At 43.7% G+C, this 19,971-nt stretch overlaps 1 protein-coding gene across 47 annotated transcripts in view; it reads left to right on the forward strand.

Moving 5' to 3' along the window:
- Positions 1-19,971, forward strand: part of clasp1a (cytoplasmic linker associated protein 1a) — a 104,248-nt gene that overhangs the window by 76,386 nt on the left and 7,891 nt on the right. For 20 of the 47 annotated variants that reach the window (XM_061724018.1, XM_061724021.1, XM_061724023.1 and 17 more), the window contains 10 exons: positions 1,438-1,533; positions 5,958-6,107; positions 6,194-6,300; positions 8,819-8,944; positions 10,723-10,870; positions 11,755-12,001; positions 14,222-14,278; positions 16,830-17,023; positions 18,037-18,165; positions 18,241-18,447. In XM_061724018.1, the coding sequence (XP_061580002.1) occupies positions 1,438-1,533; positions 5,958-6,107; positions 6,194-6,300; positions 8,819-8,944; positions 10,723-10,870; positions 11,755-12,001; positions 14,222-14,278; positions 16,830-17,023; positions 18,037-18,165; positions 18,241-18,447 (1,461 nt within the window). The remainder of the gene's footprint in view (positions 1-1,437; positions 1,534-5,957; positions 6,108-6,193; positions 6,301-8,818; positions 8,945-10,722; positions 10,871-11,754; positions 12,002-14,221; positions 14,279-16,829; positions 17,024-18,036; positions 18,166-18,240; positions 18,448-19,971) is intronic. The other 27 variants (XM_061724051.1, XM_061724059.1, XM_061724053.1 and 24 more) reach the window with 11 other exon arrangements.

Consider the following 19,971-nt stretch of genomic DNA (forward strand, 5'->3'; position numbering starts at 1 on the left):
AGGTGTTTGGGAGCTGTGAGACAGTGGTGAGGTGTGCTGTAGGTGTGACAGAGGAGCTCAAGGTGGAGGTGGGATTGCATCAGGGATCAGCTCTGAGCCTCTTCCTGGTTGCTATGGTGATGGACAGACTGACAGGTCCACGATGTTTGCAGATGACATTGTGATCTGTAGTGAGAGCAGGGAGCAGGTGGAGGAACATCTAGAGAGGTGGAGGTATGACCCGGATTAGATTCATTTTCCGTTTTGTAAATGTTGTAAATTAATGACATCAGAAGTTTTCGGTCTTATTGATTTTTTTTTTTTCTCTTGCATTTTAGCATCACAAGTTTGTGGACAGAGTTTTTGAACACATTTGTAAATGTTTGAATTTCCGATTGATTCATTCCGAGTTTATAAAGTAACCCTGCAAGGTTTAAGGCTCTTCAAGGCCTCATTTATTTTCTTTTTTTCTAATGTTTTGCAAGTTTATGAAGTCAGACATAGAGCGACGTTTGTTTTTGTGTCACGCTTTTTAATCAGTTCCTCCATAGTTCCCCCATAGCTCCTCATAGTTCCTCCGTGGCTCCCCATAGTTCTTACAAAGTTCCTCCTTAGTTCATTCATGGCGCCCCATAGTTCCTCCATGGTTCTTCCACCTTGGAGGAGCTGGAGGAGAATCCATTTGACCCTCCATGATGGGGAGTGGTCCGGTTGTGGTCCGATTGCTCCGTCATAGTTCTGAGTTGAAGAGTCAGCAGGTGTTCCTCTCATCCACCCACTGTTTTCCCAGTAATGGAGCAGGAAGCTGCTCTCAAACTTTCCTCCATGGACCACCTGTGTGTTCAGAGACACCTGACTTCAAGCCTTTAGAAGTTCCAACAGGGTTCTTCTGGGCCTCATTGAGGATTCAGTGTTGTCTCTGGAGATCCACTTCCAGGAAGAACTAAACTGTCTCAGTTTTAGTCTCAACTGTGGACTGATGGACATTTGGACCCTCTCAGATGATTTTTTTGTCCCTCTCCAGCCTTTTGCAGGTCAGCTGCTCTTAATCAGACGTCTGTTTGTGTCGTCAGTTCATCCATGTGTGTGTTTTTGAGACTTAGATGAAGATCAGATCAACTTAATGCAGAACAGCAGTAAATTCCATCGGCCCGCCAATTTCCTCTCACCACAGTAAACTCCCACTTGTGTTCTTGTGTTTTGACCCCGCCCATGAGCCTGTAGTGTTTGTCGAGCGTTGTAAACTGTGATAGCGGCGCTGTCAGTGGCCTTGGCGCGGCGGCCCATGTCTGATGCATGTAACATGTTCCTGCTGTGTTTGCTTTTCCACCGCTGGCCTTCCACGTTCAGTCCGAGCTGTGAATGAATCCAGACCAGCTTGTTATAAAGGTTTGCCTGTTTTGGCGGCGGGGCGGTGTCTTGCTGTAATGCCCCTTCTGCCTTGCACCTTTGACCCAGACCCTTCATAACTGGCAGAGCGAGGAGCTGGCCGGCAGGTCCAGCGCTGCAGCCATACTGTCCACTGAGGGCAACCAGGAAGAAAGGTGCAAGCAGGTAGAGCCCGTTTCCACGGCCAATCCCGAGCCGAGCAGCACGAATTGTCCGCCTGCCTGGTGCCTTACTATCAACCTTTGAAAATGGAGTTCAACATCTGTCACTCACCACTCGTCCTTCAGCTGTGTGGCCGTTATAACCTCAAAGTCACTCACCGCATAGACGAAGCTTCTCGTACAACCAGAGGAGACCGACGTGCCTCTGGATTACAGGAAGGGAATGTTGATTGTGTGGATTTGGATCTGACAGGAATGCTGTTTTCTTACCACCCAGCAAACATGCCCTCTATTCAGCCATGTGGGGCCTCTGGGGGTCTCTGGGGGGCCGTCACTGGTCTGAAAGCAGAGATGTGGTCATCAATAGGATGACTCAAAATGGAAATGAAAGTGGAAAGACCCGAGAAAGCAAGCAGTGCTCTTTCTGAGGAATCCCTGCTGGCAGCCCAACAGGGAAACACTGATTTGGGCCCTGTATGGGTCTAATGGGCCAACTCCAACCTGTAGATCAGGGGTCGGCAACCCAAAATGTTGAAAGAGCCATATGAGATCAAAAATACAAAGAACAAATATGTCTGGAGCCGCAAAAAGTGAAGTCTTGTATAAGCCTTAGAATGAAGGCAATGGCGAAAGGCGAAATGTCGAGAAAAAAGTCAAAATGTCGAGAAAAAAGTCAAAATTTCGAGAAAAAAGTCGAAATGTCGAGAAAAAAGTCGAAATGTCGAGATTAATGTTGAAGTACAATCTCGAGAAAAAAGTCAAAATGTCGAGAAAAAAGTCGAAATGTCGAGAAAAAAGTCAAAATGTTGAGAAAAAAGTCGAAATGTCGAGAAAAAAGTCAAAATTTCGAGAAAAAAGTCGAAATGTCGAGAAAAAAGTCGAAATGTCGAGATTAATGTTGAAGTACAATCTCGAGAAAAAAGTCAAAATTTCGAGAAAAAAGTCGAAATGTCGAGAAAAAAGTCGAAATGTCGAGATTAATGTTGAAGTACAATCTCGAGAAAAAAGTCAAAATGTCGAGAAAAAAGTCGAAATGTCGAGAAAAAAGTCAAAATTTCGAGAAAAAAGTCGAAATGTCGAGAAAAAAGTCGAAATGTCGAGAAAAAAGTCGAAATGTCGAGATTAATGTTGAAGTACAATCTCGAGAAAAAAGTCAAAATGTCGAGAAAAAAGTCAAAATTTCGAGAAAAAAGTCGAAATGTCGAGAAAAAAGTCGAAATGTCGAGAAAAAAGTTGAAATGTCGAGAAAAAAGTTGAAATGTCGAGAAAAAAGTCGAAATGTCGAGATTAATGTTGAAGTACAATCTCGAGAAAAAAGTCAAAATGTCGAGAAAAAAGTCGAAATCTCGAGAAAAAAGTCAAAATGTCGAGAAAAAAGTCGAAATGTCGAGAAAAAAGTCAAAATGTTGAGAAAAAAGTCGAAATGTCGAGAAAAAAGTCGAAATGTCGAGAAAAAATTTGAAATGTCGAGAAAAAAGTTGAAATGTCGAGAAAAAAGTCGAAATGTCGAGAAAAAAGTCGAAATGTCGAGAAAAAAGTTGAAATGTCGAGAAAAAAGTTGAAATGTTGAGAAAAAAGTCAAAATGTCGAGAAAAAAATCTAAATGTCGAGATTAAAAAGGAAATGAAAAAGGAAGAAAAAAAGAGAACAGAAGAAAAAAAGAAGAAAAAAGAAGAAAAAAGAGAAAAAAAGGAAGAAAAAAAAGAAAAAAGATGAAAAAAAGGGAAAAAAAAAGGTCAAACATTTTTGAAAAAGCTCCAGGAGCCACTAGGGCGGCGCTAAAGAGCCGCATGCGGCTCTAGAGCCGCGGGTTGCCGACCCCTGCTGTAGATACACGTCCACCAATGAGGGCTGGTTGGGGCATGTTTGCTGGATCACGTCCACCTAACACCTTTCGTCTGTTTGACTCACACTAACACCCACCTGCACACTTGCATGTTGGTAACATTTGTTTTCTACCAAATAGAGATTTCTACACAGTCAAGCAGAAATGTTTGTCTTAAACCTGGTTTATATATCTGCATCTCTGGCGTTGGTACTTCTGCGTCTCTGGGGTTGGTACTTCTTAAGCCTGATTTAAAGGTATAGTCTGTGATCGTATTCAAAAACATTTATTGTTATACTGGGTGAAATGGTCCTTCCATCCTGAGAGTAGCCAGTGAATAATGTGTTCAGAAAAAGGAAAGAAAAACATCCGACCTCTCTGACAGCTTTAATCCTGTAAAAACTCTGTTATCTGCACACCGAACGGCACGGATTGGTCAGAGGACCAGAGGGCAGGGGGGAAAGAACCAATCAGATGCCTTCATTTTAAGTAGACTTAAAATGAAAGCACGTTTCCGGTCACAGTGAATCAAAGAGATAAGGACAACTATTGTGCAAAAAAACAAAACAACCCCAAAAAAAAACCAAAACACACACACACGAAGAAGAGAGCGCTGAAAGTTCACTACTGCTTCACGAACCGGAACAGGAAATGCGTTGCTACCAAGCGAACCAATCACAGCCCTCTCGGTCTGCGTTAGGTCTGCGTCGCCTCGACACGTAGTTACATTTTTTGGGAGGTGCAGGTCAGGCTACGGCGTAGGCTACGCAGAACCTCCCGCGTAGCCGCGTACCCTACAGCGTAGGTTTAACGCAGAACCATAATTCAGCCTTTAACGTTCTCTGCGTCACATTGTAATTCCACCACCAACCAATCGACGGCAGTGTGGGTTCTTCTTCTGCAGCACCGTAGCTCACTGCGCCGACACCCCTTTCCTTTACATCCTGCATGTAGCTCAGATGTAGCAAGAGAGCAAATAGAGAGCATATTTTACACAAGATGGCGCTGATCAGTGTTCACCATCAGGGGTTTTTAGACACTGTTGCAAACTATATCCAGACTTTAAAACAACAAAGAATAACAAACCAGCTGGAAGTTCAAAAAGAAAAAAGAGCTAATCTACCAGCCAGGTTGGTTGTGGTCTGCGTCGACGACAGGTACATTTGGAGAGAGGTGCATGTCAGGCGGGCCTTTAACGCAGAAGTATAAATAAGGCCTTATTAAGGCCTTATTCAGTTATTACACAAATGGACTTTGTGCCTTCAAAAGAGTTTTTGTTTGTCTCGTAATGAATTATCTTTGTTGCAGAACAATAACAGACCAGAACCTTCTCCAGGCTCTTTTATCTGCACTCACCTGCATGTTGCACAACTCCTACTGCAACAAGGTCCCTGAAGGGCCGTGTTCTTGGTTCCTTTTGATTGCAGCCGTGAGCGCTCACTGTTCAACAAAGTTTATTTTCTGCAGGCTAATGTTTTGTTACTGATGGTGGACATGGAAACTTGGTTTCAGAGCTGCAATGACTTTGTGTTACAATGTCCTCCTGGGGTTTTACTGACATTGAAGGCCTTGAACTTCTTAAAGAGGCATAACAATACAACACCCACTGGCAGCACGGCTCAGCTTTAATCCAGACTGTTTCCAATAAACGCCACAGAAGACCAGCATTGGCGACGAGATTACGATAGTTTAAAGGTGTGAGGAGACAAAAACCCGCTGAGCTAGCAGTCAAACAACTACCGTATTTTCTGGACTATAAGCCGCACCTGTATATAAGCCGCACCCGCTCTATTTTTAAAAAAATAATAAAAAAAGATATACAAGCCGCATTCACTCTATTTAAAAAAAAAAAGATATGCAAGCCACAGATATTTATGTTGTTAGATTAGATATTTACTACATGTACACAAGGATTTTGAACTGTAAATGATGTTTGTACCTAAATAGATCCTTTCCTAACAGTGTCTTTTAACACGGCAGCAACTTTGCTGATTAAAACGGGACAGAACCAAGAGAAAATAACGGTATTTATTTATCTATTTATCTGTTTGAAATCTGCTTCTACCTACTTCTATCTGCTAAAGAAGAAGTAGTGTATTCTTCTTTGCATTTATTTTGTCTTAGTTTTGATTGTAATTCCGGTTAGAGCGTCCTGAGCGGTGGAAGAAAAATCCACAGAATAGCTGCACCTTTGTATAAGCCGCATGGTTGAAAACCTATGAAAAAAGTAGCGGCTTATAGTCCAGAAAATACGGTACTAAGTTCTGTCCAACTCTAGTTCAGGCCCATCTTTGGCGTATCACCTTGAGAAATCAGTACTTTCTGTTAGCGGTAGGAGCTAAGAAAAGCAAGATTCACCAGACTCAGATGGGACAGATCTAAGTCTGAATTTTGATACCAGATTATACGTTTGTAGCAGCATAGATTAACTTGTTTTAGATTTGAGGTCATTTTAGAGCAGGACTCTCAAGCGTCGGCCTCATGGGGGGTTGAGGCCTGTCGTGTGAGCGGTTTGAAACCTTAGCAGCTCTGAAATCAAGTGGATCCTAGACCCGTCCATTCTGACCCGTCCCGTTCTGACCTGTGTACGACGCTGCCCGCAGGCGGCCCAGGTGGTCCTGATCGCTTTGTTTGAGCTCAACACCCCGGAGTTCACCATGCTCCTGGGGGCCCTTCCCAAAACCTTCCAGGACGGAGCCACCAAGCTGCTGCACAGCCACCTGAAGAACTCCAGCAACTCCGGCAGCAACGTGGTGAGTACGACGGACGCGGCCGTCGCCCGTCAGCACTCGGGACCGTTGAGTTGGTCACGTCAGCGTTTCTTCTCTTCTGTCCTCAGGGTTCTCCCAGTAACACCATTGGCCGGACGCCGTCACGTCACACCCCCAGCAGAACCAGCCCTCTCACCTCCCCCACCAACTGCTCCCACGGAGGGCTGTCTCCAAGGTAACGGGCCCGCCTGCTCCACACTTCCTGTCTGCTTAACAGCTCACCCAAGATGTAACTGCAGGGATTAGGCATGGGGCGATATACGATATTATTGTTTATCGCGATAAAAAACGGCCACGATAACGTTATCGTGGGGTACTGTAATTATCGCCACATTTTTTTTTTGTTTCTTTTTCTTTTTGGTCACACAAGGCTACCAGCCAGGTAGAAGCCAGTTTTATTTTTTTTTTCATGTATTTTATTAATATTATTTATTATTATTATTTATTTAATATTTTTTCAGAGAGTAGTACATCCGTGTGCATTTGACGACTGTGGCACTTTATTTTCACTCAATCTTTGTGTTGGCCATGCAGCTTTTGTTTTGTATACTACAGAGCAGTGCCTTTATTTTATTATTTTTCCAGAGAGCCGTACTAAGTAGCAGGCAGCCAGCCACTGTTAAAGTTTCAGAGAGTAATACAATCAGTGTGCATTTGGCTCTACTTTGTCACTTTATTTCTATTTGTCACTTATTTCTTTGGACTCTCAGGGAAGTATTTTCTTACAAAAAAAGAAAGTTCAAATAAGTACCGGTACTATAGTTTACACTTTGTAATGCATAACATTTACAGTACACTATTTGTTCTCTACCTCAAGTGTCACTGTGTTGAGAATGATCTGAGAATAAATGTTCTGAAGGAACCAGTGGATCCACGGTTAGTGTTTTTCCTTGCATTTTAAGAATTTTATAAGCGACACGCTAATATCGTGATAATATCGTAATCGTGATATTTTTGTCCACTAATATCGTGATATGAAATTTTCATATCGTCCCATGCCTAGCAGGGATGTGGGTCTAGCATGTGGAGGCAGTTGAACAAACACAGCTGACTGAGTTTCCATGGAAACGGTACGCTCATTCAGTCGGCGGTTTTTAGATTTTTGGGGGGCGTATTTTTTTAACTCTGTCTGGGGTCCCTGTTTGGTAAAAACCCTTTGTTTGTCTGATGCTTTGATGAGTTACACCTGAAGAAGAAAACAAGCTTGATTTGTGAATCTAAGGTTCAAATTCAAGTTGAGCTAGCTACATAGACGTTGCTGAGCTAGAAAGAGCGGTCGCTACGCTCTGGTTTTACACGAGCAGAAACCGCCAGATACGAGGAGGATCTGAACATGTGACTCTCAGAGCAGGAGACAGAGGGTCAGCAGGAGACTTTTAAAACCAGAACAGGAACCGTTCCACAAATGAGTTCATACCAGGAAATGTGCAACTAAAAGAAGAAATGCGGCACTAATCAATGATCCAAGTGGGAGAGGCTACGACACACACTGAAGGTGAGCAGGAAGCAGTGGTGAACAGTAACGGAGTAAATTTACTTGAGTACTGTACTTAAGTACATATCCAGAGGATTTGTACTTTACTTGAGTATTAGATTTCTTTGGTACTTATTACTCTTACTTGAATACATTTCCAAGACAAATATTTTTACTTTTACTCGAGTACATTTCTAGGAAGGCTGAAAAGTACTCGTTACTTTCAGGTCTGCTCTTTTTTCTTCTTCCCTAAAATCCTATTGGACACAAGCTGTTTTTGTCAAAGGAGGAGACCTATCACAGTGCACGCTCTCCACTGGGATGTACGGAAAGCGGAAATACGTCAAGCCTCCTCAAAACGATACCGCCAAAGTAGCCTGCGTTTGTCAAGACAGAGCCGCAACAAGTCAAGACAGAGCTGCAACAATGGCTACGTCTGCGTCAGGAGAAGAAAGACAATCCGCTGAGTCGTCTGAGTCTGATAATGAGCCGGACTCGGAGCAGGGACTTTCACAAAATCCTTGGCCGTATCTTAACTCAATGTTTGAGTTCGACCGAGTAAAAAACGAGGGCACAGACAAACCACAGACATTTATTTTCAAATGTTTATTGTGTCTGGCGAAGCAGAACTACCTCTCTGCTTTGAAATTTACTCTTACTCTTACTTTTACTTAAAGTAAATTTAAAAGCATTTACTTTTGGATACTTAAGTACCTTTTAAAAGCAAGTACTTTTCTACTCTTACTCGAGTAATATTTTGACTGAGCTACTTTTACTTGTAACAGAGTAAATTTTGACCAGTAGTATTTGTACTCTTACTCAAGTACTGGGGTCGAGTACTCTGTCCACCTCTGCCAGGAAGTGATGCAATATGTCCCCCAAAAGAGTGGTCTTTCAGTATCCTGATCACAGATCGTTCCTTCCACCTCACGGACTCTGAGGTCTCCCGGTCCAAGTTAAACTTGGTTCTGACTCTGTATTTCCTTTGGGGTCGGGTTGGTACGGCTGTGGATGTGATGATGATGCGTCTGTGTCTCTGTTTGAATGTTGTCTCCTCGCTTCCTGTTCTCTGAACTAACTCTTTCTCTAACATCGAAGCTCAGACTCGTTTCTTTTTGTGTCTTCTCTTTCCTCACACTTGTTCCTCTTCCTCCTCCCTGCCCGCCCACGCCACCCCCCCCCACCTGTCCACCCTCCCTCCCGAACACCGTGGCAACAGTCGTCTCTGGGGTTGGGGGGTCGACGGACTGCCGAAGCAACCCGCTCCCCCTCAACCCCCTCCGGCTCACTCCTCCACCCCCAGCGGCCCCTCCCTCAGGGTCCTGCGCAGAGCGTATTCACCGAGGTAACGAGGCCGAGCCGCACAGGAAACCACGCTGTGATGAAGCCACGCCCCCTTCCCATTTTCATCCGCTTCGTCTTTTAGTTGTTGAGCTAAGTTTAAAACCTTACCTCTGAATGACCATTACTCCATTTCTACTAATAGCTGGGAGGGAATTCATGAAAATCGTGCACTTGGTGACAAGTTTTTGATATTTGGTATGGTGTTAGATACGGACATAAGGTTTTCAAAAACCACTGCAATCAAATTGGGAAAACGGCCCCCTAGTGGCCGGTTTGCCAAAAATTCAAAATGAATCAATAAGCGAGGCGATAGAGGCAGCATTGTTGGTGTTAAGTCAGTTTAAATATGCACAGCTGATGTTTTTGTGTGTGTTATTTTAATAAAATCCTATTCTTTCACTGTGACTTAGTTCTGAGGTTCTGTTCATCTTAAGCCTGAATGAAGGTCACTGTTCTCACCCAATGAGGTTAACACTACAGCAATAGTGACCTGTCCAATAAACAGAAAACTGCATTCCTTGGGGGTGAAAATATGGGTCTACAGTCCTATAGAATATTTCTATGTGACTTAATTCTAGAGATATGGACTTTTTGGGGCAAAAAATGACGTTGAAAATTAAATCTGACCTTCAACATGATCTTGAAATATGAAATTTATTTCGGAATTATATTCCTAGCACCAAAAAAGTAGAGAAAGTGACAATATACAACAATCTAGGACTAAGAGAAGCTGAGATATGAGCTTTGATCTTTTCAGCAGGAGCCATTTTGAATTTTCTGCAAACCGGCCACTAGGGGGCCGTCCCAATTTGTTTGCGGTGGTTATTGAAAACCTTATATCCACACCTAACACCATGCCAAATATCAAAAACTTGTCACCAAGTGCACAATCTTCATGATTTTTGACATATTCCCTCACAGCTATAAACAGGAATCACCCATCAGCACTTCACTGTTTTGAGACCAGAACGGTTCTGTCCAAACTTTTGTACCCCCAATGTTTCGGGGGTTTTTAGAGTAAAGACGTCCAAGCACTTAAAAAAACAGTTTTGGTGGTTGAGGATCAGCTCGCTAAGACCCAAGCTTCGGACCGCTGCCAAAAAACACGTCACCGAACCTTTTTGGCCCCTGCCACTCTTACCAACATGTAGGTTATTTGGGCCGAGCCAGACCCGATGGGTCGGTTCAGGCGCTAGTCAACGGACCCGGGTCCCTGGTCCAGGTGAAAGACTTGGAGCTCTTGATGTTTTTCTTCTTCTTCATGCAAATCAATCACCAGATCATTCCAAAACCTTCCAAAACCTGTTCTTTGTTTTTCATCCGCTGATGCTCAGATCCGGTAACTCAGTCGGTTTGAGGTCTTTCTGCTAAAATGTTGTTTGTTTTTCTCAAAACTTGGTTCTGGATGTTGAGACCAAACATCTCCACTTTGGTCTCATCTGTCCAGAGGACATTGATCCAGACGTCTGCTGGTTTTGGGCATCTGTTCCTGGGAAGTTTGACAGCTCAGTTCATGCAAGGTTGTATTTGTCTGATACTAAGACCTTATAAAAGCCAAAAACTGGATTAAAAGAGTGGGTGCTTACTTTTGGACGTGGCTGTATTCCAACATGAACTTCACTTGGGCTTTATGTGAGTTTTCATCTCATCACATCCAACCGATCTGCCTGCAGCAGTTCTGACATCCTGCATGAGTTTTGCATGTAAATCGGTGATCTGTTTCCTGCTTTAGTTGCTGGTTTTATCATGTAGATGTCTATACTTCTGTCTGTCTGCTAGCATGATGGAGTATGACACGGAGAACATGAACTCGGAGGAGATCTACAGCTCCCTCCGTGGCGTCACCGAGGCCATCCAGAGCTTCAGCTACCGGAGTCAGGAGGACCTGAACGAGCCGGTCAGGCGGGACGCCAAGAGGGACGATGCGGTAGGTCATGAACAGCAAAGATCTTCTCCGTTGCAGCCCACCTGGTCTAGAAGAACGCTCAAAAAGAACTGTTTAATGTAAACTGTAGGTCCGCAGCATAAAACACCGGCCACCACCAACTGATGAGGCATATGCAGTAGTCACTAACGATTATTTTAGATTAATCTAATAACGATTTTTTTGCACTATTTGATACATCTTTCTGTTAAATTCCAAAAAATTATTCATTTGACCATTATCACATTTTCTTACTTGTGAAAACATAAAATGCATTTTACACATTAACCGAAGCAGAAGTGTTGCAGGGCTCGTTTTGTTTATTCGGAATAATCTCCATAAATATAAAATAACTCATTCAAAGCCCAAAAAGTGCAAACGCTGTTGAAGATGTCACTTTGTGTACAAGTCCATAAATGTAACATAAATTGTGAGTCGGAATGGTTTTCCATCACAAGCGTTAATCATGTTGAATAAATTAGTTTTAATCTTAAATGATCTTTTACTAGCTGTTGGCACGAAGAGGACAAATGTTAGCCAACTGTTATATTGACAGACAGCAGTTAGCCGTTAGCATCATCATTTTATTCTTTACACCAGAAAAGCTATGTAGGTTTTACTGAGCGTCCAGAGCAACATTTTGTTAGGTTTCTCCCTGAAAAAGTCCCGAACCAGATGCTCAGATCTAGTTTTAAGAGGAAGACGTTTCATGATAATAATGTGAGCTGCTTGTACTCGCCGTTGTCAGGCTGTACACTCGGTGCACGTCACCGTATTTGCGTAATAGTTCACGGCTCCGTCCTTCTCGGTACAAGACATCTGTGTTTGTGGACCAGTCCAGTTTGTTGTCACACAAATGAGCTTGTCCCCATTTTCCTGTGTTCCAGTCTGGAAGAGACGGAGTAGCTTCGTCTCCGGCTTCTGATGGCCGTCTAGGCCTGGACGTGGTGGAAGGAGGTCGTACTGCTCTGGACAACAAAACCTCTCTGCTCAACACGCCGTCGCCGCGCTCCTTCTCCGGGCCACGTGGCCGTGAGTTTGCCCCGTACGGTTATGGAGATACCATCTGTAGCTACGACAAGAGCGCGCTGAAAGAGGCCGTCTTCGATGACGACGTGGAGCAGTTCCGCGACTGTGAGTATCGGACAATATAAACCCAAGATATTTTATGTTTTCTCCTCAGGTTCATTTAATTTCTTCATATTTAGCCAGTTTGTTATTTCAGACTCCAACACATTCTGATAATGTGATAAGATAAATGAACAAATAGAGCAGACATCTCTGGACTCGGAGGCGTCTGGTGTGGACCATCACCATGGAAACATTGGTTGCAAGAGCACCACAAGGCTTTGTATGAGGATCTCTGCTTCTCTCTCATCATCTGGTGTTGATTAATGCAATGCCAGAATGGACTGATTTATGGTCCTGTTAAAATTATTTAAAAAACTCTTTGTTTCAGTGGTCTGACCATAAATTGGACCAAGTTTCAACAATCTCAGACTAGCTTGCTTTACTTTGACTTTCATTTTTTTCAAAAGGCCCAAAACCTTTAAAGTCAGAGACTGAATGTAAAAATAGTTTTTCTTCCAGTACGGTGGTGCAGTGCTGCAGATATGAGTGCCACCTGGAGGTCTGTTGAAAAGTTTCTCCGCAGACTGGAACCTATAAACAAAGTTCAGGGTTCCCACGTGTCTTGAAATACCTGGAAAATAATTGGTCAGACAAAAGCTCTACAAAAAAAGACAAAACTAGCGGCTGAAAGTCGAAAAGTGTCGTTAGTATTTGTCCACGATGTGAGGTTTTTATCCCCCACGGCTACAAGCTCGTCCCTGTCCTGTGTTGAGTGACAGGCAGAGCAGAGCGGTAGTGGGAGTGTTACTGAATTGTCTGTGCAGTGGATGCAGCTCTGATTTCAGCAGAGCAGGAGCTGATTACAGGTAACAGGTCATCTTCAATGGGCTCCGCTTTATCCAGTATTTCACACTTGTTTTTTTGTCTGACAATGGAAAGTATGTGAAGGAAAACTTTAGGAGTTCTGTTGTATTAAAATATTGTGTATGTGCACAGATAGATGGGAGAAGAAATTAGAGAGATGAATGACTTTTCATGTAGACTTGACCTAGGACTGGGCGATATATCGAGATTTTAATATATATCGATATATTTTCAAACACGATATGGTACGAGACAATATCGTTTATATCGATTTAATTTTATTTTTTTTTTATTTTTTTTTTATGATTTTGATATAGCTTATTTTGTGACAAATTGACTTGAATGTTTTATTTGAGATTTGCACAAATGTTTTGTTATTTGCACAACTGTCAACCTCATTGGAAAAGTCTGCCTGTTACTGTCTACATTGTATTAATTGCACAGTGTATTTTAATTTAATTGTTATGCAGGAAAGGGATATTTGTTTTATTTTATTCAAGAAGCATTTTTATTCTATATATGCAGGCAGTTTATTTTTATTTCATTTGTTTTATACATTTTGATATTGTGCAGACCTCTGTTAACAAAGGTACCTGTGTGACATTTGGCACGAGGCTTTGTATTAAAACTGACTGTTTTTTTAAGGGTTTGCCTCAGAAAAAAATGAAGCTAACAGAGATGCTATGCTATAATGTTTTGGGGGAAACCCCAATTAAGGCACAGAAAAAATATCGAGATGTATATCGAGTATCGCCATTTAGCTAGAAAATATCGAGATATGACTTTTGGTCCATATCGCCCAGCCCTAACTTGACCTCATTAATTTCCAATAAAAGTAGTTGTTAACAAGTGAGATGCTCACAGAGATCACAGGGAAGAGGAGAACCGTTAATTACAATGTCGGCTTAAAATGTCCTGGAAAATAATTTCAGGGAAAGAGTGGGAATCCTGAAAGTTTGGTTGACGGATGATGATGTAGTCTTGGGTGCCCAGTTTTAGTTGTCTAAAAAGCTGAAATAGCTAATTCTGTCTGAATTAAGGTGGGCATGTTCCCGTTTAATGATTCACAGCGCTGTGTTTTTTCGTTGAGTGGTACGATGAAAAGAGAGGCTTGGATTGCCCTCTCCTGAAACCCAGGAGCACCTAAACCGGAACCATGGTCTCTCTCTCTGGTCCGGGTCAGGGTTGTGTATCAGGGAAAAGTCACATGGGTCCATGCAGGCTTGGTCCAGTTCTTCTGCAGTCTTCAACGGTAGAAACAGTAGACCAGATGTTTGGGTGTAGCATTCTCTCCATCTACATCAGCTCCGTGTTTCAGTCGTCATGGTGTTCATCTCTCTACACCCCCCTGTTCCCCCTCTCTGCCTCCTCCACCTCCATCCCCTCCATCCCCTCCCCTTCCCTCCCCCTCGTCTCCAGGCCGACGGCAGGAAAGCGGTGAAAACAAGATGACCCTCCCCAAGGTGTTTGGTCCTGGTAAAGATGCTCTCCCTGCCTCACATCTTCACCTTCACTCACCTGTCTGTGTTTGATCAGCTCCCCTCTCCTCCAGCGTCCCCACCTCAGTGTTTCAGTGTTTACCTTCCACGATACTCCAAAACCCTCTTAAAAACCCAGATCACAGATCCTGGGGTTTCCTCTGAACTGTTAAACTCGACTTGAGGTGGTGTTTAGTCCCGCTGGCGGCCCCGTCTGGACCGGACCGCTTTAGTTCGGCTGGCGGTAACTCTCATTGGACCAGTTCTGATCCCAGTTTCTCTGAACACTGAAAGTATTCTCTTATAGAATCTAATAGTATTTTTTGTGTGTCCTCCAAGTACAAGTACAAGTACTTGAATAGCATTTCTCCAGTCAAGGATCCACTCGTTCTTCCGGTGGTCTGCATTAGAGGGCTGCATTGGGATTGGGTCCCGCGGGACCCAACGCAAATCTCGCCGGAGCGGGCGTTTGAACTTTGTGAGGGCGGCTAAAAAAAACACTGCGGGATCAGGATGTAGCCTAGCGGAAAGATGGAAATCAATGACGTGGAAAAGAACCTCAAACGAGGTCTTTGCAAAACAAAGACAAAGCAAGGCCAGTCAGATATTTGGAGAAACTGCGTTTAGTGTCTGTGGGCGCATGTTGGAAGAGAGATGCAGAGATTGGGACCGCAGTCGGTCAGCAGCATTCTCTTCCTCCACAGCAATGTAATGGCCAAGAGATTCATTTGTTAAATTAATTCGTTAATTTTGTTTATTTTATGTTATTTATTAGTCTTATTTGAGCCACTCGCAGCCTGCTCTCGTTGCTATAAGCACAATCACATAATTGATGCATGCGCGAAAGAAATGATGGATTTGCATCTAACTTTCGGTCAGGTGACCTATGAACTGTCAATTATCCATCAAGCTCCACAATAGTGATGCACCCAAATGAAAATTTGTGGCCGAAACCGAAACCGAAAATAATAATAAACACTTGGCCAAATACCGAATAATACTGAACAATGGTTCTTTGCAGTTTTTCATTTATTTTGCTAGTTTTTTCACCATTGCATAAATCAAATAAATGTGCAGTGAAATACCTGCCAGTCACAATTTGTCTTACTGTACTTATTGTATTTTTTCTCATAATCCTTTTTCATTTTCTCCCGTTCAAATCCAATTAATCGGGTCGCGGTGGGGCTGATCTCCGCAATTTGAACCATGTATAATAATTGTAAAAATCTGGGTTATTTTCTTGGAGAATCTGGTCATATCAGACAGTGAGGGTTCTCCACCGCATCGGTAGTACGGGTCCTTTTCTCTGCGCTGTGGCCGTCTCCATCACCAAGCGGTTTCCCAAATCCAAATCAGCCTGGATCATTTCTCGTGTCCTCTGCTTTTTCCCCACATCCAAGTAATGATCTGACATGCTGACATGTTTGCTGCATTTAACACCACACGCCCCCTCACTCCACGCTGTTCGCTGTTTGATTGCGTCATCTAAACACGCCGTTATTAATTGTTCGGTTTTTTCCCCACTTATTCCACCGAACACTGAAAGTGTTTTTTTGCTATTTTCAGCCGAACAATTTCGGTTACCGAACATTCGGTGCATCACTACTCCACAATGATCATGTTAACATTACATCAGATCGATTTGTCTAGGACATTTCTCTGGCGGGACGGGAGAAGACACAAAATCGATGCATCTCCCGGTAATGGTCAGAAATTGAGCGGGAGCGGGATGAAGGAAACAGTCTGGCTCTAGTCTGCAGCACAGCTAACTGACCGCTGACCGCGAACCTACGCTGGCGCCTTTAGTGGTCAAGTGAAGATTGCATCTCACATACTTACATATTTTTTCAAGGACGTGCACGACATAAATGCCAACCAAACTGTGCCCACAGCTTGATGTGTCCACGTCAGCGTGATAAACTGCAGGTGTATTCCTGAGCTTTAACTCGTTGGACAATCCGCCCCCTAACAACGTAGCCCCACATCATCATGCTGCCGCCGCCATACTTCACAGTAGGGTGGTGTTTCCTTTTCATCCTCCAAATGTAAAAATGGTCGTCGAGTCTCATTGGACCACAAGACGGGTCTTTAGATGTGAAGATCGTTGTCCCTGTGTGCAGATGTCCACTGTTATCTGGATGTTTTTATGGTGGTTTTGGAGCTGCGGCTTGAAAATGCTCTGAAAATGCTGATGTTTTACAAATAAAAAACGAGACAAATGATCTCAACCTCACAATCAGAGAAGGGGAAAAACAGTGTTCAAACTTTTGACACAGATAATACTTTAAATAATAATTTAAATCCACTTGAGTGTTTTATCTTGCTCCATTATATAAAATCCATAAACGTAGCTGTTAAATTGAAAGTTGTAATATATGGGTTGTTTTAAGCCACTTGGTGGATTTTATGTCCAAATAAATTAAAATATGTTGGTTTGTATTTGAGAGTAAATGAATATATATATTCAGTTTGGATCTGAGCAGGTTTGGTAGTTAGTTGCAGGTCACTTATCTCCGTCTGACTCCTGCTTCTTCTCTTACCTTGACAAGCAGTTGGACCGGATCACTCAGACCTGGTGTCCGAGCTGCTGAAGGAGCTGTCCAATCACAACGAGCGCTGTGAGGAGCGTAAAGGAGCCCTGGTGGAGCTGCTGAAGATCACGCGAGAGGACAGCATGGCGGTGTGGGACGAGCACTTCAAGACCATCCTGCTGCTGCTGCTGGAAACGCTGGGCGATAAAGACGTAAGTTACCGTGACAAGTCTGAGTGTGATCAGCTCAGCGCAGTCACGTCAGAGCGATCATATCAGAGCTCCCAGGTCGACATCAAACATAATCTTCTTTTTATGTTTTTGTAATTATTTATAATTTTTTACAAGAAAAATATGAATTTTGTATTTCAAAGTAATACTTTTTTTTTTCCTGCTTTACTTGCTAATATTGATGTTTTTTTCTTCTTAAATGTACAACTTTGTAAGATTCATAAAGGCTGTTTATTTGTTTTTTAGGTTTCTAAAGTTGGTTGTTTTTGTTCTTTTTGATTTGAGAGTTTATTTATTTACGTTCAAACCTTCCTGAGCAGCTTTGAGTTAAACTTGAGGTTCATAAATCCTGCTTGTTAAATCTTAAACCTGACCCAACTTAAAAGGTTTTAACCCTTTTATTTTTTAAAGTTTGCTGTGTTTCCTTCCTTGCAAATGAACTAGTTTATAAAGTCCCTTTTGTTCTAGATCAGGGGTCGGCAACCCGCGGCTCTAGAGCCGCATGCGGCTCTTTAGCGCTGCCCTAGTGGCTCCTGGAGATTTAAAAAAAAATTTGACTTTTTTTTCTTTTTTTCCCCTTTCCTTTTTAATCTTGATATTTCGATTTACTCGACATTTTGACTTTTTTCTCGACATTTTGACTTTTTTCTCTACATTTTGACTTTTTTCTTGAGGTGCATAATAAAAAAAAAAATCTTCCCCCAGTTCTATTATAGAAACATACAGCATGTGTTGCCTTCATTCTAAGGCTGACACAAGAGATATTTGTTTTTTGTGTTTTTGGACCAATATGGCTCTTTCAACTTTTTGGGTTGCCGACCCCTGTCCTAGATAGATAGAGACTTGAATCTAAACTTTAGATTACGGATTTGTTCCGTTAAATCTGAAACCTTGAAGCATCTAAAAGGGTCTGAGCACATCGACCCACAAACAGAAACACCAGAACTCATCCCGTACAGCTGTTGTGTCTCTGACGTGTCCCGCTTGGCCTGCAGCACACCATCCGAGCCCTGGCGCTGCGGGTTCTCAAGGAGATCCTGAGGAACCAGCCGGGCCGCTTCAAGAACTACGCAGAGCTGACCATCATGAAGACGCTGGAGGCCCACAAGGACTCGTACAAGGAGGTAGTGAGAACACGTGGCTGTGGTTCCCCCGGTCCAGCGTTTCCTGGCTGATCTGTGTCTCCGACCGTGTTGCAGGTGGTCCGGGCGGCCGAGGAGGCGGCCTCCACCCTGGCCGGGTCCATCCATCCGGAGCAGTGCATCAAGGTCCTGTGTCCTATCGTCCAGACGGCCGACTACCCCATCAACCTGGCCGCCATCAAGATGCAGACCAAAGTCATCGAACGCATCTCTAAGGACTCGTTAGTGACGCTGCTGGTCGACATCATCCCTGGACTCCTGCAGGTCCGACACATTTCCATCTTCTGCTCAGAAACGTTGAGGGTGGATGTCAGAGTGCACACGTGCAACAGTTAGAACCTGTCTTTAATGCTAAAGAAAAAACTAAAATGGGGGGGGGGGGGTGCAATCCCAAGAGGGAACGACATCAGCACTGGTCTTAGAGAAACAATACTGAGAACCCTCATGATTCAACAACGTGCTGCAGCTCAGCAGAGGCAGCGGGCACCTTCACCTGCAGCTTTCTCCACCTTTCAGAAACAGAAATAAGGGATTTCAGCAGCGCAGGAGCCAAAAAAAAGCCCCAAAACTTCTAAACTGCATAAAAATGTGTTTATTTTATGTGAAAAAACAAAATGCTTGATTTCAAGTTTAAAGTGCTTTAATAGCATTGAACTTGCACGACTGTACAGACAGACAGCCATACTAGCAACTGATATAATCTCCTCTGCTATGTATGTCCACATCAGCCCAGATGTATAATATAGCCTACAGGTGAAGAATATGGTGTAAAAGTTAATTTATTTCAATAATTCAACTAGAAATAGTGTAAATGTTTATTTATTTCAATAATTCAACTAGAATATGGTGTAAAAGTTAATTTATTTCAATAATTCAACTAGAATATGGTGTAAAAGTTAATTTATTTCAATAATTCAACTAGAATATGGTGTAAAAGTTAATTTATTTCAATAATTCAACTAGAATATGGTGTAAAAGTTAACTTATTTCAATAATTCAACTAGAATATGGTGTAAAAGTTAATTTATTTCAATAATTCAACTAGAATATGGTGTAAAAGTTAACTTATTTCAATAATTCAACTAGAATATGGTGTAAAAGTTAACTGTGGCAGGGTGCGTGCCACGGGGGCCCGCCCGAAGGATGGAGAGACACAGAGCTTACGTGCAGACCCTTCTTTATTGGTTAATTAAACACCCAGACCACCCACACACAGTGCATAAGCACCTCTGCCTGACCGCAGCTCCTCCGACCCTTTTCTGCTCTCCAGCTCTGCGTTATAAAGGCAGGCCGGGTGGAGGCGTGGCAGCCACTCAGGTGGATGGGACACAGGTGCGTGTCCCGTCAACCTCTCCACCCGGCCACACACCCCCAACGCCAATCTCGAGCCGGGGTCCGTCCGGAACGAGCCTACTCCCCCCCCCCCCCCCCGCCCCCTCGGAGCGGGAGAGGAAGCCCGGAACCCTCCGGGCCTTCCTGGTCGGGGGGGTCGTCCCCGGCGTCGGCCTGACCAGCGCAACGGTCGGGGGGGTCGCCCCCGGCGTCGGCCCGCCCGCCGTGGAAGACGCTCTCGGGGCCGGGCCCATGGTGGCCTCGGGCCACACGGTGCGTCCACGACCGCGTCCCTCACGGCGCAGCCCCGTCCTGGAGCTGGTGCGTCCCGGACCACGCCCTCCTTGGTGACGCAGCCCTGCGCCGGCTGCTGGTCCGCCTCCAGGACCGCCACTTCCCCCACACCTTGCTCTGGCCGCAGGTCCGGCCCCGTCTCCGCGGGACCCGCCGTCGCTG

The sequence above is a fragment of the Cololabis saira genome, chromosome 6, assembly GCF_033807715.1.
Source record: "Cololabis saira isolate AMF1-May2022 chromosome 6, fColSai1.1, whole genome shotgun sequence".
Taxonomy (NCBI): domain Eukaryota; kingdom Metazoa; phylum Chordata; class Actinopteri; order Beloniformes; family Belonidae; genus Cololabis; species Cololabis saira.